The 17,586-nt window shown below is 44.7% G+C and overlaps 1 protein-coding gene and 1 non-coding gene across 3 annotated transcripts in view; one reads left to right on the forward strand and one right to left on the reverse strand.

The window, feature by feature from the left end:
- Positions 1-2,977: 2,977 nt before the first annotated feature.
- The window catches only part of GTF2E2 (general transcription factor IIE subunit 2), a 72,673-nt gene continuing 58,064 nt past the window's right edge, over positions 2,978-17,586 (reverse strand). For both annotated transcript variants that reach the window (XM_066235678.1, XM_066235679.1), the window contains 2 exons: positions 9,202-9,317; positions 2,978-7,974 (listed from right to left, as the gene is read on the reverse strand). In XM_066235678.1, the coding sequence (XP_066091775.1) occupies positions 7,858-7,974; positions 9,202-9,317 (233 nt within the window). In that variant the 3' untranslated portion in view covers positions 2,978-7,857. The remainder of the gene's footprint in view (positions 7,975-9,201; positions 9,318-17,586) is intronic.
- On the forward strand, positions 10,076-10,151 carry TRNAP-GGG (transfer RNA proline (anticodon GGG)). Its single transcript has one exon. It is a non-coding gene; the product is annotated as a tRNA-Pro (tRNA).

Consider the following 17,586-nt stretch of genomic DNA (forward strand, 5'->3'; position numbering starts at 1 on the left):
CCAGGTATTTCCGAGCGCTCTGAGCAAGGCACGGTGAGTGCTGGGAACATGCACACTGCCCACTGCATTCCTATCACCAGGCCATCCAACTATTCTGTGAAAAGAGCATCCTTCCCCAATTCTAGGAGTGTTGGCGCATAGCTGGTCTTCCTCAACTCTTAATCCACTCTATCACATCCTCCCGACATCAATTTTACAGTCTTAGAGGGCAGGAGAATACTTGTCACTAGTGATGTTATCTGAAATACCGGTCCTCAAAGCACTTACACTAAAACTAAGGACTGTGATACTGAAAACCATATGCAACCGCTAATTGAGTAAGACCCCCCCCAACTGGAAACTTAAAACTGCCACAATAAAGCTATCTGTCACTGCTGAACTCAAATAGTATTGACTCTTCCCTAAACTGACCTGGCTCTATAACAACTCCAAGTCCCCAAAATGCCAGTATGTCCTGAAAATTCATCCTTGTTTTATCTCTCTTCACAGCTAGCTCTCCAGTGACATCCATGGGTTCAATTTTACCAGGATTTCCAGAGTACCCACCACATTGACTCCTGCTTTATACGGGAGAGGGGAAAGGCCCTGTTCCTACAAACCATAACATACTATGCTCATAAATAAAGACAACAGTGAAGCCTTCCACACTCCATTGCTTACACACGTCGCACATAAAATCCAGGTGGAACCCTGACTGTGCTAATGAACACGGAATCAGAAGCTTTAGGCCAGGTGATGGAGACTTGACTGGGGGTGGTAAACACCACACCGTGTATAGATGATGTTGATAGAACTGCACCTGAAACCTGTGGTTTTCTTAACCAGTGTCACCCAATAAAATCAATGAAAAGGATGGGAAAAAAAGAAACTTAGGCCAAAGGCTTAAATTCAACGCAAACCTGCCTTCTGAGCAAAAAGGCATTCCTAAACTGAATGAGCAATGATGCTCATTGTTAATCTATTTACTTGGACAGAAGAGCACTTTCCCCCTAAACTAGAAGGCAGGGCTCGGGAACGAGCAGCTGCACAAGAAAGCCTAAACTCTTACAGTAGTCCCGGCCAAGACGCCCTGCTCTTGGGTGTTTACGGAGCCCGCCCTGCCAAATTCTGTCTACGGTTCCTCAGTTCTCTGCGGGGTACCCTTCTGTTTTTCACTTATCTTAAGGTAAGTTTGGACCAAATGTTGTCTTAGGTATGACTCCTGCAGAATTCTGGGTGGTTGAAACTCACTGGGTTCTCACAGGGTCTAGAAACCACATGGTTTGAGTCACAGGAATGTGCCGGCCCAGGTCCAAACCAGGGGAGCTGGCCGTTCCCCAGGCCTGCCGCCTCAGGGAGCCCATGACAGCAGCCTCCCTCTGCTGGAGGGCACTGGCCGCGGAGCAGATCCCTCTAACAGAAATCCTTTTATGAAGCAAAATGTGCTTTTGTCTTTTAAACTATGGCCAGAAGGAAGGTCTAAAGCACAATGCCAGGGTGTAGTCTACCTCCGTTTCCAAAATGCGTTCACTCTATACACGCACATGCGTGCACACACACACACACACAACAGGACTGGCAGTGTTCCAAGGTTTCTCTAGTCTGAGCACTGGCTTCCCGAGGGCTACCTGCCACAGAACACCCATGGCTTTCTCAGGAGAAGCTGACAGAACACACTGGAAAGGGACAGACTGCCCTCCCTGAAGCCTCAAGGACAGAAATAAACTGACGACAGGTCACCTCCACCGACTCCACACAGCACTCGAGCCTTGCAGCAGGGCAACAATGCTAGTCACGCTTGTTAAGCACAGCCATAAAACCTTAAAAGCCCAAAATCTTCCCCACAAATGAATCTTTTGCAAGTGAAAACAGTTGCTAGAGGAAACGGGACAGTGAATCTCAACTTCTCTGCCTCAGAAAACTGTCGGCTGGTAACACTTAGGGAACTGATAAATCCGAATGCCGTGGTGCCACACGCGGAATGGTTTTTTTTCCACACAGCCTCACACAGCTCGCAAAGGCAGCCGAGGGCGACTCACCGCAGGGCCTCTGAGCATCGGAGCTGCCTCTGCGCTAATGCTGTCCCCACAGTCCCACCATCACCCGGCCACACTCACAGGACGTGACAGCAGCAGCCAAAGGTTCATTTTTTACACATGGTCTACGTGCAACTATATTTCTTTTAGCTATCCCCTTTTAAAGGGCTTGAATGGCTGATGAATTATAGATGAAAATGCACAGACTAACCTGCTAATGCACCCAGCCATGCCTGTTTCCCCCCACACACTTTTTTGAGAGAGAGAGAGACAGACAGATACATCGAATTGCTCCTGTATGTGCCCTGACCGAGGAACTGAACCGGCAACACCGCACTCCCGGGACGACGCGCCAACCGAGTTATCTGACCAGGGCTTCATTTTTACTGATTTTTAGAGACACAGAGAAAGGAAGGGAGAGAAGGTAGGGGGAAGGAAAGCATTTGTTGTTCCACTCAGTTGTGCACTGTCTGGTTGCTTCCTGTGTGCCCTTACCAGGAATCAAACCCACAACCTTGTTTCAGGATGATGCTCTTAATTGACTGAGCTAACAGGCCAGGGCCATTCCCACTCATTTCTTTTTTTTTTTTTTTTTTGTATTTTTCTGAAGCTAGAAACGGGGAGAGACAGTCAGAAAGACTCCCGCATGCGCCCAACCGGGATCCACCCGGTATGCCCACCAGGGGGCGACGCTCTGCCCCTCCGGGGCGTCGCTCTGTTGCGACCAGAAACACTCTAGCGCCTGGGGCAGAGGCCAAGGAGCCATCCCCAGCGCCCGGGCCATCTTTGCTCCAATGGAGCCTTGGCTGCGGGAGGGGAAGAGAGAGACAGAGAGGAAGGAGAGGGGGAGGGGTGGAGAAGCAGATGGGCGCTTCTCCTGTGTGCCCTGGCCAGGAATCGAACCCGGGACTTCTGCACGCCAGGCCAACGCTCTACCACTGAGCCAACTGGCCAGGGCCAAAACTATTTTTTTTATTTATTCATTTTAGAGAGGAGAGGGAGACAGAGAGAGAGAGAGGAGAAACAGAGAGAGAAGGGGGGGAGGAGCTGGAAGCATCAACTCCCATATGTGCCTTGACCAGGCAAGCCCAGGGTTTCGAACCGGCGACCTCAGCATTTCTAGGTTGACGCTTTATCCACTGCACCACCACAGGTCAGCCCACTCATTTCTAAACGGCCCTCAGATCCAGCAGAAAGGTGCAGAGACAAGAATACAACTGCAACCTTAACTTGAATTTCTGGTGATGTTTTAGAAAAGAACGGGTAAAGACTCTTCTTCCTTTTTATTGCAATCTTTAAACACAACCAGGCTATCACAATTTCCTACAAAGACCACACCCCTCTCACATGTCACCAGATGATCCAATCCCAGTACCTCAACAAGGGGTATCTGCAGGAATTTCTCCTCCATGTAAGAGAAAAGGACATCAAAGCTTAACACAAGAAAATGCAAGTGAATGAAGTAAAGCTACAAAATTTGCACGTGTGACAATTTAGTAAGACATTTTATTTCTCTAAACACAAGGAAGTATCTGAGATGTTGCAAATGCATTTCAATGTCTAACCAACTGATCAGATGGTGACAGGTGATATTCCCAAGATGACAATATAAGTTGTTCCTGGCTTTGTTCCCCTCACAAGAACAACTAACAACTACTATGGAGGAGACACCACTGAGAGAATTCTAGAACACAGGGTGAGGCTGCAGCAGTCTGTGCAGAGACCCAGACAGACCACAGGAGAAGGGCAGAGCAGCCGCGCCACACGGCCTGCACTACCACGCTCGGCCCCGGCCCCGGCAGCACCACGCCGAGGCCTCTCCTCAGCCTACAGTTCCTTACAGAGTGCCCAGAGTGGACATCTAGCTGCCTCAGCATTGAGTCACTTCTTAGGAGCCCCCTTTTGATCTCACCCCATGATACTGCAGGGAAATTAACCACTGGGATTCTGACTGTGGCAGAGAAGGGGAGAGGGGCTTACAACCAGCACCGAGTTCTTGGCAGATCAAGTTCCTACCTGCAGTGCCCAAGTAGTTGTGCGCAGCCTAACAACGTTCTGGTCAACAACAGCCCGCAGATTATATAACAACAGACAGTGACAGATTGTAATGGAGCTGAAAAATTCCTATTGTCTTGTGACATCAGAGACCATCATAATGTAGTGCAATATATGACTCACGTGTTTGTGATGAGGCTTGTGTAAACAAACCTAATGCATTAGCAGTGGCATAAATGTGTAGAGCACATACAATGATAGTAGTAAGATATGCCAGTTAGGTGTGTAAGAACACTGTTATGTTCGCACAACAAAACTGCCTAACAAAACATTCTCAGAAACTATTCCTATTGTTTTGCAGCTCATGACTAATAATCTGAACTAGCTTCTTTGCTCATGTGCAGAATCAAGCAGAAGTCACAATCCGACCAGGGAAATCAGAAGGGTGCAGGACAGCCTGATCTGGGTCCTCAAACTAAGAGATCTGCCAGCCCTGGAGCCTGGCCAGCCCTTTCCCAGGCAGGGGGCTGGGTCACATCCCTACCTGCTGCAGTGAGGCTCCCAGCTCCTCCTGAGCCAGAAAAGCTGGCAAGACACTTTGAAGTTGCATAGCCCAACAATGCTCGAGCAGATCAGAGGCAAGCAGAACTGATCAACTCAACAATATTAGATAGTTTAGATAGTAAAAGACAAGACAAAATAGCCTGACCAGACGGTGACGCACTAGATAGCGCATCGGCCTGGGACACAGAGGACCCACGGTTGAAACCCCAAGGTCGCTGGCTTGATTGCGGGAATGATCACAGGGTCGCTGGCTTGAGCGTGGGATCACAGACATAACTCTGTGGTTGCTGGCTTCAGCCCCAGGTCCCTGGCTTGGCCTGGTCAAGGCACATGAGAAATCAATCAATGAACAACTAAAGATGCTGCAATGGGGAATTGATGCTTCTCATCTCTCTCCTTTCCTGTCTGTCCCTATCTGTCCCTCTCGCTAAAAACAAAAGAAACACTGCTGGGCAAAGCACCTGAATAGACATTTCTCCAAAGATATACAAATAGCCAACAGGTAATGAAAAGATGCTCAACATCGCTAATCATTAGGGAGATGCAAACCCAAACTACAATGAGCCATCCCTCATGACTGTTAGAATGGTTAGCTTCAAAAAGACAAGAAGAAAACAAATGCTAGTAAGAACATGGTGAAAAAGAGAACCCTGTGCACTGTTGGTGGAATGTAAATGGGAACAGCTATTATGGAAAACAGTAATGAGTTTCCTCCAAAAATTAAAAGTAGAACCACCCTATGATCCAGCCATTCCACTTCTGGGAATATTTTGGAAGAAAGTAAAAACACTATGTCAAACAGATATCTGCAACTCCATGTTCACGGCAGCCTTATTTATAATGGGCAAGATATGGAAACACCTATGTGTCCATCAACAGATGAATGGATTAAGATGATATACACGGCCCTGGCCGGTTGGCTCAGTGGTAGAGCGTTGGCCTGGCGTGCAGAAGTCCCAGGTTCAATTCCCGGCCAGGGCACACAGGAGAAGCGCCCATCTGCTTCTCCACCCCTCCCCCTCTCCTTCCTTTCTGTCTCTCTCTTCCCCTCCTGCAGCCGAGGCTCCACTGGAGCAAAGATGGCCCAGGTGCTGGGGATGGCTCCTTGGCCTCTGCCCCAGGCGCTAGAGTGGCTCTGGTCGCAGAGCTTAGCCCCTGGTGAGCGTGCCAGGTGGATCCCGGTTGGGCGCATGCGGGAGTCTGTCTGACTCTCCCCGTTTCCAGCTTCAGAAAAATACAAAAAAAATAAAAATAAAAAAAGATGATATACACAACAGAATAGTATTCAGCCATATAAGAGAAATCCTGTTTGCAACTGACAGCAGTATGCTAAGTGAAATAAGGCAGGCAGAGAAAGACAAATACTGTATGATCTCATTGACACGTGGAATCTAAAACAACAACAAAAACTTCATTAAAAAGAGATCAGACTTGTGGCTGCCGGAGTTGGGAAGGGAAGCTAGATGAATATCATCAAAAGGTACAAATTTCCAGTTATAAGGTAAATACGTACAAGGGATACAATGTACAACATAATAACTATAACTAACACTGCTGTGTGGTATATATAAAAGTTAAGAGAGTAAATTCTAAGATTTCTCATCACAAACAAAACAATGTTTTGGTATCTATATGAGACAATGGACGTTAACTACACTTACTATTGCAATGATTTCATGAAATGTGTAAGTCAAATCATTATGCTGTATACCTGAAACTTATACTGTGTTGTATGTCAATTAAATATCAATAAAACTGGGGGTGGGGGCAAAAGGATGGTGTGTACAGACCACCAAAAGTTGGCAAACTTGGAGATAAGCTAGCTCCAGATTTTTACAACAAACTATTTTTCTGCCATAAAATACTAAAGCAGGATTCTCCTTGCTAGCAAAAAACCTCTGATACAAAGCTAGACCAGCTGAGTTTCCCAAGATCTGGGGAGCCTGTTTTATATCTTCTGCCATGTTTTGAGGCTTGGATGTAAGAAACAGGCAAACGACGACACTATAAAAGCAGATGTGAAGGAGAAAAAGAACTAAAGCCTGAAAAAGAACTCTTGTCATCTGCACAAATTCCTTACTGGTTTCGGTCACCATGACATCCTTTTTAAGAACACCAAACCTTGTTTTCACAATCCACTACAATTTCAATTTGTGTTATGAGGACTGTAACCACCAAGGAACCACCACAGACCATATCCCAGGTACAGGTAAGGCCAGTGGGCAGTCTGCCACACAAGGCTGGAATGAATACAAAATCCGCCATCAGACAACACAACTCAAGAACCCATCTAGGGGAGTGGGGGGAGGGGAGGGGCACAAAGAAAACCAGATAGAAGGTGACGGAAGACAATTTAACTCTGGGTGATGGGTATGCAACATAATCAAATGTCAAAATAACCTGGAGATGTTTTCTCTGAACCTATGTACCCTGACTGATCAATGTCACCCCATTAAAATAAAAAAAAATTTCTTAAAACCCATCTGATAATGGCTTCTCACGAGCTTGACCAGTGATGAGAAGATATAGTCTCCATTCAAAAGAACCTCAAGGTCAAGCCCCCTGAGGGCTGGGATGTAAAGCTGATATTCAGGTTGGCAAGACTCTATCCATCCTTGATGGCACAAGACAATGACTTGCAAAATCCAAGAGGCTAAGACTGATTTATCCTTTTAGAAGAAAACATTAAAAATCATGTGTAGTGGATCTTTATGGCTTCAATTGCTAACAAAAGGCACACTTGTGTTCCAACTATGAAGTCCATATGCTCAGCAACGCAGCACTGATCATGGTCTCTAACAGCATCCCAAACACACCCTGTGGTAGTGAAAGACCAGAGCTGCCAACTGCCACTGCCAGGAACAAAAAGAAACAAACCGAATCCACTAACATCTTCGAGCTCCTTCTGCAATGAATTTATTATAAATATGTTATTTTGGAATAAACAAATAGTGCATTCAAGACTATCTGCAAACTTGTTCTAAAGGAATAAAAGGAAAAACAGAACAGGGAACCACTTAGAAGGAGAGATAAAAAAGACACCCGTGTGCCTCGCTAAGTGCCTTTCCCTCATGAAGGGAGTTAGCAGGGAACATCACATTCCTCATTAGCCTATTGCATTCAAATAAGCTTTGAGTTTGGTAATGTGTACTTGTTCTGTAAACTGAACTGCTCCTCTCCTCAGTCCTAAGTAGAATGGGAAGACAGTCTTCAGATCCCAGTGTCAGCAAGAAAGATCTTGACTTTGTATTTGTAACTCTCTGCTCACCTACAAAATTGTCCACTATTTGCCAGGAGCAATGTCGGAGTAGTCCTTCAGCACTCCAGCCATGTGTTCATTATGAGTCTTAAACCGTCGCTTTTTCTGTGAGGCAGGCTTTTTCCTTCTCTGAATAGGGGCCTGCAAGAAAAGGTAGAAACAGAAACAGCGGCTACTCAGAGGGGGAATGCGAGGACTTACTAAGGACACCCAGAAACCAGCAGCAAGAGATCCAAGGTACCTGACCCGTTGTTCTGCTTTGCAGCCCAATCATACACACCGACCCACAGCGCACTCCCAGCGCACTCCCAGCCGCAAAGGCGAGCCGGTGCTTTCTGTTACGAGCTGTGTACTGTGTACTGTTTACTTCCACCCGGAACCAATGGGCTGCCACAGAAACTGCCCAGAACTACCCTGGGCACTAAGCAGATAACAGGAGAGGCGGTAAAGCTTTGTTTTCTATCACTATTATCTGGTTTAAAAACACAGCCATCATTACCAGTAAAAAAATTCTGACATAAGTAGGGCAAAACAAAGAAGTAGGGCAAAGCTGGGGAAAAGATGGCCATGTGAAGATCTGTGATTACTGTTCTCTATTTTTTCTGTATACCTGAAATATTAGTCCCACATGGTAAAATCAATAAGCTGAAATTACATTAATTCATGGAGATTACTGGCTATAAATTTTTAAGGAGTCCTAAAAATTCACCCCTCCATCGCACGCACGTGTGCACACGGTAAGTCACAAACAAGGCAAGTTACACAGCCTGCTGGTGGACAAGGAAGGGAGGGAGGAAGGTACAAAGATACAGCAGCTAGAACCTGGGTCCTGTCCTGGGACTAACTAGTGAGCTGATTAGCTGATACAATTCACAGGTCTTCATTCCATTACAGATGCCTTCTCTGAGGACTTAGGGCTACAAGAACGATTTATCTGGTTCCAAAGGGATCTGGAAGTCAACAAGGACAATTCAATGTGATCAGGACTGAGGAAGAGCCAGGTACCAATACTGTGGGGCTCACTAGGGGGGGATTGCACCCCTAAAGCCTTGAAGGCCAAGATCATGACTGAGAGGTCAATATGCGAGCACTAAAAGAATTCGATATGGCCAGAGCTTAAGAACACACACCGCTAAGACAGGGGTGGTCGCTGGGGAAAACTGCCAGCTGCCCGGGAGCAGCGCTCCAGGGCAGAGACCAGCTGGCCCTCAGTAAACCACAGGTGATCGGTTTGCCACTAAGATCGATGGATCAGGACCCAGGAAAACACGGACAGGAAGAACTGACTACCTGCTCTTCAGAGAGAACAGAAAGCAGGCTAACAGTTCTAAGAAAAGAGGATTACATTTTTTTCTGGCGATTACATACCACTTTCTTTGGTCCGGACTCCTGCATGGAAGAAATACCCTGTCTCTTCAGATATTCTTCAATTTTCTCCTCATCCATTGAATCCACAGTGACACTCCTCCACAGTTTCTGAAACTCTGTGCCAACAAGACAGCAGTTGTTTTACAACAGATGTTTACAAGCTACCACACCTCAGTGATTGAAATCCAGGCTTCAGTTACCATCTCCTCTGCTCTACATTAGCACATCTGAGATTTCATTATAAAAACAAAGGAAGACAACATCCGAACGCTGGACACTGAGCAGCAGAAGGGCCTGAGAACAGGAAATGCATCCTTACAGACCAGATGGGTAATATTCTATTTTCAGAGTCTGGTAAATGAAGGGCCATGTGCTTAAGGCCTCCTGCTTTCCTGGGGAAGAAAGGCAGTTGACACTCTCCATTTATTACAAAAATCAGTTCCCTCCTTTGAAATCATTCAAATTCCTGCTCACCTCCCCTGAGCTCAGTACACTCCATTTCCTCTCCTATTCCTAACAAGAAACATAGACACAATGGGAACCAGTTTAATACCAGAGTGAGGAGCTATAACAATTACAGCTGACCTTGAACAACATGGTCCCCTGAACTGCACAGGTCTACTTACATACAGATGTTTTCAACAAATACACTGGAAAAATTTTTGGAGAGTTGCAACAATTTCAAAAAACTTGCAAACGAACCTTATGATTTTCTTGGTAACATTTTTCTTTCCTCCAGCTTATTTTACTGTTGGAATACAGCATATAACATACAAAATGTTTTCACTGACTGCTTATGTTATCAGTAACACTTCCAGTCAGTAGTATGGTATTAACAGCTATGTTTTCAGGGAGTCGAAAATTACACTTGGAGGCCCTGGCTAGTTGGCTCAGTGGTAGAGTGTCAGCCTGGGGTGTTGAAGACCTGGGTTCGATTCCTGGTCAGGGCACACAGGAGAAGTGACCATCTGTTTCTCCATCCTTCTGCCTTTTCTATCACTCTCTCTCTTCCTCTCCTGCAGCCATGGCTCGAATAGTTCAAGCAGGTTGGCCCTGGGTGCTGAGGATGGCTCCACAGCCTTGCCTCAGGCACTAGAATGGCTAGGTTGCCAAGCGATAGAGTGGCCACTGCAGATGCAGAGCATCTTCTGTCCAGTATGGGGCTTGCCTGATGGATCCAGGTCAAGGCGCATGCGAGGGTCTGTCTCCCCACCTCTCACTTAACTAAAAAAAGTTATACTTGGCTTTTCAGCTGTGTGGGGGAGTTGGAGCTTCTAGTTCCCATGTTGTTCTAGCTTTAAATAAATTATACCAGCTCGCATGTAATAAACACGTTATAGCCTGACCAGGCAGTGGCACAGTGGGACTTGGAGGACCTGGGTTTGAAACCCCGAGGTTGCTGGCTTAATTGCGTGAATGAGCGCAGGGTCTCTAGCTTGAGCGTGGGATCATAGACATGACCCCACGGAACTCCAAAGGTCGCTGGCTTGAGCAAGGGGTCACTCGTTTTGCTGTAGACCCTCCCCCCCCCAGTCAAGGCAAATATGAGAAAGCAATCGATGAACAACTAAGAAGCCGCAACGAAGAATTGATGCTTTTCATCTCTCTCCCTTCCTATCTGTGTCCCTCTCTCTGACTCTCTCTCAAAAAAAAAAAAAAAAAAAATGTTATAACACTATACCTCCTCCTAGCCTTTTAGCTACCGTTGTCATAAAATTTGCTATTACATATGTTCTAAACACAAAATACATTTCTAATATTTTTGTTTTGATCAGCTATCTTTCTGAGCAATCAAAAATAAGAAAAGAGCCCTGGAGAGAGTGTGGGCCTGGCATTCAGACTTCCTGAGTTTGATCCCCGGTTGGGGCACACATGAGAAGCAACCATCTGCTTCTCCTCCTTCCCTCTTCTCTCTTCCCCGCCCGCAGCCAGTGGCTCCATGGGTTCAATCATGGCCAGAGGCATAGAAGATATCTCCATCTGAGCACAACCGCCTCAGAGCTAAAAAAAAATAGCTTAGTGCTCCAACACTGGTCCCAGAGGGGAGTTGTTGCTGGGTGGATCCTGGTTGGGGTGCATGCAGGAGTCTTATCTCCCCTCCTCTCTCTTAAATTAAAAAAAAATTTTAATTAAAAAAAAAGATAAAAAAACTGGGGTCCATTATTTCTTCTGTCCCATTCTCTTTCTCTTCCCAGGATTTTAATTACACATTCAGACCACTTTCTATGATCTCTAAGCTAATGGCTGCTGTGTTGTATTTTTTCATGGTTTTCTCTTGTGCATTTCAGTTTAGATCATTTGTATTGGCTTAGCTTCAAGTTTAAAGATTCTCTCCTAGGTTATGCCAAGTTTACTAATAAGCTTATTGAAGACATACTTCATCTCTCTTATTGTGCTTTCACTTATAGAATTTTCATTTTTGTTACATGTTTATCTCTCTGCTGAAATATCCTACCCTAATAATGCATGTTGTCATCTGCCTCTTCTACTAGAGGGCTTAACATGTTAATCAGAGTTCTTTCATATTTCACGTCAGAGAGAGTTCCAGTATCTGTGTCCTAGGAATATGGTTCTGCTAATTCCCTTTCCTCCAAAGTGCATTGCTTTTCCCTGTTTCTCTTGATGCCTTTTTTTTTTTTTTTTGGAAAGCAGGATATCCTGTGCAGGACAGCTGAGACTGAGGTCAATAGTTTTCGTGCCTGGACAGGGGCACGCCCTTCCTTCTGCTAGGGCTTCAGTGTGTGGAGGCGGGGTCATTCTATTGTCAGGACATGGGCTTGGTCTGGAATCCATTGCTGCCCTAGCCATTCCTGTATTTAAGGCAGAGCTCGTCTGCCAGAGGGTTTTTCTCAGGGTTTGCTCAACTGTGGTTTTAGGTCTTCCTTTTGTGCTGCACCTAAGATGATCTGTTGGCCTCCACACTCTTGGACCTCTTGGCACTCCACTGTTCAAGTCTAAGCCACAAGTGCTAGCCCGGTGTGGGGGTGGGAGCTCCCCAATAGTCTTAAGAAGCCTGGTCTTGGGCAAGCACTCTATTCCTTGGTGTGTGGGGGAAGGGGAAAAGGTCGCCTTCTCAGTGTTCCTGGCCTGGCCCTCTGCTCAAGTTCTGGCCCCAGCACACAGTTCTGCCCCTTTCCTGGAAGTAGACAGTTTAAGGCTTTTGTCTCATGGGAAAGAGGTGGAGAGGCCTGACCTGTGGTGGCGCAGTGGATAAAGCGTCGAACTGGAACAGTGAGGTTGCCAGTTCGAAACCCTGGGCTTGCCCAGTCAAGGCACATATGGAAGTTGATGCTTCCTGCTCCTCTCTCCCCTCCCCCTTCTCTAAAATGAATAAATAAAACCTTAAAAAAAAAAAGAGGTGGAGAAAAGGGTTTACACAGAACTTCACATCTTTCCTGAAGCATGTATTATACGTACTGTTCCCCTCCCTCCTGACCTGCCCAACAGGGGCAATACCCCCAACCTATCGCCCACCTTACTTCTTTGTAAGCATCAAATGACGAATGTGGAGATGGGCGCAAATTCCCATGTTTCTGCATTCTCTGGCTAGTCTACACTAAGCCTTTAGCACTTCACTAAAAAAGTCAGCTGACTTCTGAGCAGTGTTTATTTTGTGTGTCCCATGTAAACAAGAGCTTGCATTCCATCTTTACTGCCTTTCCTGACTTAGATTTCAGGTCAGGTGATGGCCCTACAACCTCAGCTCTCTTCTGGATTCAAAAAAAACTATACATTTGCAGGTGTCTATGGATTATTGTTGTTCTATGGGTGGGAACAAAGCTTTCTCCATTTTAAGTGAAAGCTCAAAGTCCCAAGGTTTACCTACTCTTTAGCCAAACTTGAAAAACAATGTGACTAGCTCTGTTTGCTGTGGGTATGAGAAACAGCTTCAGGTTAAACTTCAAGTCAGCAATAAACAATTTTTTTCTCATTCCAAGAACACACAAAACTGTTTTGAACTACATACCATAACCAGAATTTTATGTCAAATTTACCATAGCTATTAAAGGTAATATGTCACATTCAAAAAAACAGTTCTGAAATTTTAAACATGGCTTAAATTTTATCAACATGTAAAAACTGTATTCATTAATTTAGAAGAAGTACTAATATCATGTAACTGTATACCAATTAAACTGTTTACTTCCCTCCGTATATCATAAAAGGCAAAAAGAACAAAAGTGCATACGCTAAAAACACCTTTTACTCAATGGTAAATTTTATTCAATACACTTCTTTTTAATTTTATGTATTGATTTTAGAAGAGAAAGGATGGGAGAATAAGAGACAGAAACATTGATCTGTTCCTGCATGTGCCCTGACCAGGGATCAAATCAGCAACCTCTGTGCACTGGGACGGCGCTCTAACCAACCGAGCTATCCGGCCAGGGCTCTTCAGTACACTTCTTACTAATTAAGCCTCTTTGTCAGGGGTCGGGAACCTATGGCTCGCGACCCAGATGTGGCTCTTTTGATGGCTGTATCTGGCTCGCAGACAAATCTTTAATGAAAAAAAAATAACATTAAAAATATAAAACATTCTCATGTATTACAATCCATTCATTTCCTACAGCTCATGTTCATGGTTGCAGGTGGCTGGAGCCAATCAGAGCTGTCCTCCTGGACACCGCCAAATTTTTATTGGATAATATATAACATACACAGGTCGTTGTAAAGTCAGGAAATAAACTTCCCTCCTTTTAATCAGGTAGTCAGCTAGCTAATTGCAGAAACCCTTTTGACGAAGAAGATTGTTAAAAGAAAAAAAGAGGAGTATCGTACTTTTCAGCAGGAATGGACAGAGGAATTCACCTTTGTGGAGAGAGCAGGTTCTGCAGTGTGTCTAATATGCAATGATAAAATTGCATCGATGAAACGGTCAAATATAAAGCGGCACTTTGACACACACCATACTACATTTGCATCAAAATATGCAGCGGGGGCCCTGGCCGGTTGGCTCAGTGGTAGAGCGTTGGCCTGGCGTGCAGAAGTCCCGGGTTCGATTCTCGGCCAGGGCACACAGGAGAAGTGCCCATCTGCTTCTCCACCCCTCCCCCTCTCCTTCCTCTCTGTCTCTCTCTTCCCCTCCCGCAGCTGAGGCTCCATTGGAGCAAAGATGGCCTGGGCGCTGGGGATGGCTCCTTGGCCTCTGCCCCAGGCGCTAGAGTGGCTCTGGTTGCAACAGAGCGACACCCCGGAGGGGCAAAGCATTGTCCCCTGGTGGGCAGAGCATCGCCCCCTGGTGGGCATGCCGGGTGGATCCCGAATGGGCGCATGCGGGAGTCTGTCTGTCTCTCCCCGTTTCCAGCTTCAGAAAAAAAAAAAAAAAAAAAATCCAGCGGGGGACAGCAGGAAGAAAGCATGTCAAGAGCTACTGTGCAGAATGCAAGCTAGTCAGCAGCAACTCCATGTTTGGACCCAACAAGGTGACTGGAATTTGGCTAGCTTTGCTGGTGCTTTAGCAATTGTGAGAAACAGAAAGCCATCCACAAATGGGAAGTATGCCAAAACATTCATGCTTGATGTTGCCAATGAACTTTTTGACGACTTCTCGGATAAAGACAAGATAAACAAATAAAAGACATGCCTCTGTCGGCAAGAACTGTTCACGATCGTACCATCATGATGGCAAATCAAACTGAGGCAACACAAGTGAAGGACATAAATGCAGCACCCTTCTTTTCTCTCGCTTTGGATGAGTCAACAGACGTAAGCCATTTATCCCAGTTCAGCGTGACTGCAAGGTATGCTGTCGGTGACACACTACGTGAGGAAAGTCTTGCTGTTTTGCCTATGAAAGAGACAACAAGAGGGGAGGATTTACTCAAGTCTTTCACTAAGTTCGCTAAAGAAAAAAATCTACCGATGGATAAACTTATTTTGGTGTGTACCGATGGTGCTCCGTGCATGGTGGGGAAAAACAGAGGATTCGCAGCGCTTCTTCGTGAACATGAAGAGAGACCCATCCTAAGTTTTCACTACATCCTACAACAGGGGACGCTTTGTGCTCAGATGTGTGGCGATCAGCTTGGTGAGGTGATGTCGCTGGTCATTCAGGTGGTCAACTTTATTCTTGCCCGAGCTTTAAAGAATCACCAGTTTAAAACACTGCTGGATGAAGTTGGGAATAATTATCCTGGTCTGCTTCTGCACAGCAATGTGCAGTGGTTGTCAAGAGGGAAGGTGCTCAGCCATTTCACGGCTTGTCTGAGAGAAATCCAGACTTTTCTTGAAATGAAAAACATCGAGCATTCTGAGTTAGCTAACACTGAGTGGCTCCTGAAGTTCTACTATCTCGTGGAAATGACTGAACATCTGAACCAGCTCAATGTGAAAATGCAAGGTGTTGGAAATACAGTCTTATCCCTTCAACAAGCAGTGTTTTCATTTGAAAACAAGCTGGAACTCTTCATCCCCAACATTAAAACAGGTCGTTTAGTACACTTTGAAAAACTGGGCGAGTTTAAAGATGCATGCACAGCCAAGTGACCCTGCTCAACATCTTGATCTCCAGCAGCTAGCGGGCTTCACATCTAATCTCCTGCAGTCATTCAAAGTGTGCTTTGGAGAATTTCGTGAGCGCACTCGTCTTTTTAAGTTCATCACCCATCCACACGAGTGTGCAGTGGACAGCATAGACCTGAGTTACATCCCCGGTGTCTCCGTCAGATATTTTGAGCTAAAAGCTGCTGACCTGAAGGCCTCAGACATGTGGGTGAATAAGTTCAAGTCACTGAATGAAGATTTGGAAAGACTTGCACAACAGCAAGCAGAATTGGCGAGCAAACACAAGTGCAGAGAAATGAAAAAACTTCAACCCGCGGACCAGCTGATTGTCAAAACTTAGAATGTGCTTCCCGTCATATACCACACACTGTAGCATGTGAGTATTGCTGTACTGACAATAGTTGGCTCTACGTATGCATGTGAGCAGTCTTTCTCACATCTAAAGAACGTTAATACCAACCTACGATCACGTTTAATGGATGAAAGTCTCAACGCCTGCATGAAGCTTAACCTCACCACGTATCAACCAGACTACAAAGCCATCAGCAAAACCATGCAGCACCAGAAGTCGTACTAATGGTAAGAAGTCATTGGTTAGCATCATTTTTCATCATTGGTTAGCAACAGCATAACAACATTATTGAAAAGAATTCAGAGACTTATTGTACTTTTAAAAGTGTTAGTCTTACGAAAAATGCACACATTTACTTGTATTTAGTGTTAAACATATTGTATGGCTCTCATGGAATTACATTTTAAAATATGTGGCGCTCATGGCTCTCTCAGCCAAAAGGGTTCCCGACCCCTGCTCTATGTTATCAGTACTGCAGAATTTCAGTTTCCTAAAAACTGAAACTACTTGACATGTACAAAGCTTTTCTACTTGACATGTACAAAGCTTATATAGTTATACTTCAGGCCTCTGATGACACAGTCACAAAGACAATAATACCCAGAAGAAGAGTGACAGCACGGTCCGGGAAACTAATCTGTACATTAACATACCACCGAAAATATATATACAACACTATAAATTTTCATGGCACAATAAAGAACACTAAAAAAAAAAATTAACTTCTTTTTGCAAAAAGAAATGCCACTGGGAATATTTTCAAAGAAAAAATCCCTGAATAAAAGCTCTTCAATATCTTTTTTTATGTTTCCATAAAGCATTTCTACTTTAATCTCTATCTTTCCTTAGCTCAATGCTGTTGCAGTGTTTAAATATTACATCGACTCTGTAAATGTATTACAGCTGCATAAATACTTAAGACAAACACTGGAAGGCAGGCCTAATTTTAGAGGCAGGATCTCACAGAATCCCAAATCTAATTACTTTTTAATGTACATGGGGTAAGAAAATACTCAGCTGACAGAGGTACTAAGAGAAGTAACTTGTTTTCCTTTAATTTTATAATATCATTGCAAGGAAATACAAATGAAAATCAAGATGATCTTCGCTTTCCACGAGGCAGGCAAAGTCTACTAGAAACACCCAATACTGCAAGGACAAGAAGCGGCTTCCTTCTCAGGTACCGCTGTGAAGGGGTAAACTGGGCCAAAAAGCTGGCTCCAATTTCACAATGGGTATTAGGCAAGCTGTTGAAAAAATTTTAAATACGCCTTTTGTTTTGACCCAGCAATTCTACTTCAAAACACTACAATAACAAGATACACAAGCAAATGAACATATACTGCTCCCAACAATTAGGGGATATTTCAAAATGAATATGAAGCAATAAAAAAAAGAAGCATTAGATTTTTATTAAACAAGAACATCAGAAAAGCAAACAACAAATCAAAGAAAGTTGTTTGATTATGCAAATGAGATGCAAAACCAACTTTTATTTCATTGGTGAAAATGCACTGTACAAAAGG

The sequence above is a fragment of the Saccopteryx bilineata genome, chromosome 6 (assembly GCF_036850765.1).
Source record: "Saccopteryx bilineata isolate mSacBil1 chromosome 6, mSacBil1_pri_phased_curated, whole genome shotgun sequence".
Lineage (NCBI taxonomy): Eukaryota > Metazoa > Chordata > Mammalia > Chiroptera > Emballonuridae > Saccopteryx > Saccopteryx bilineata.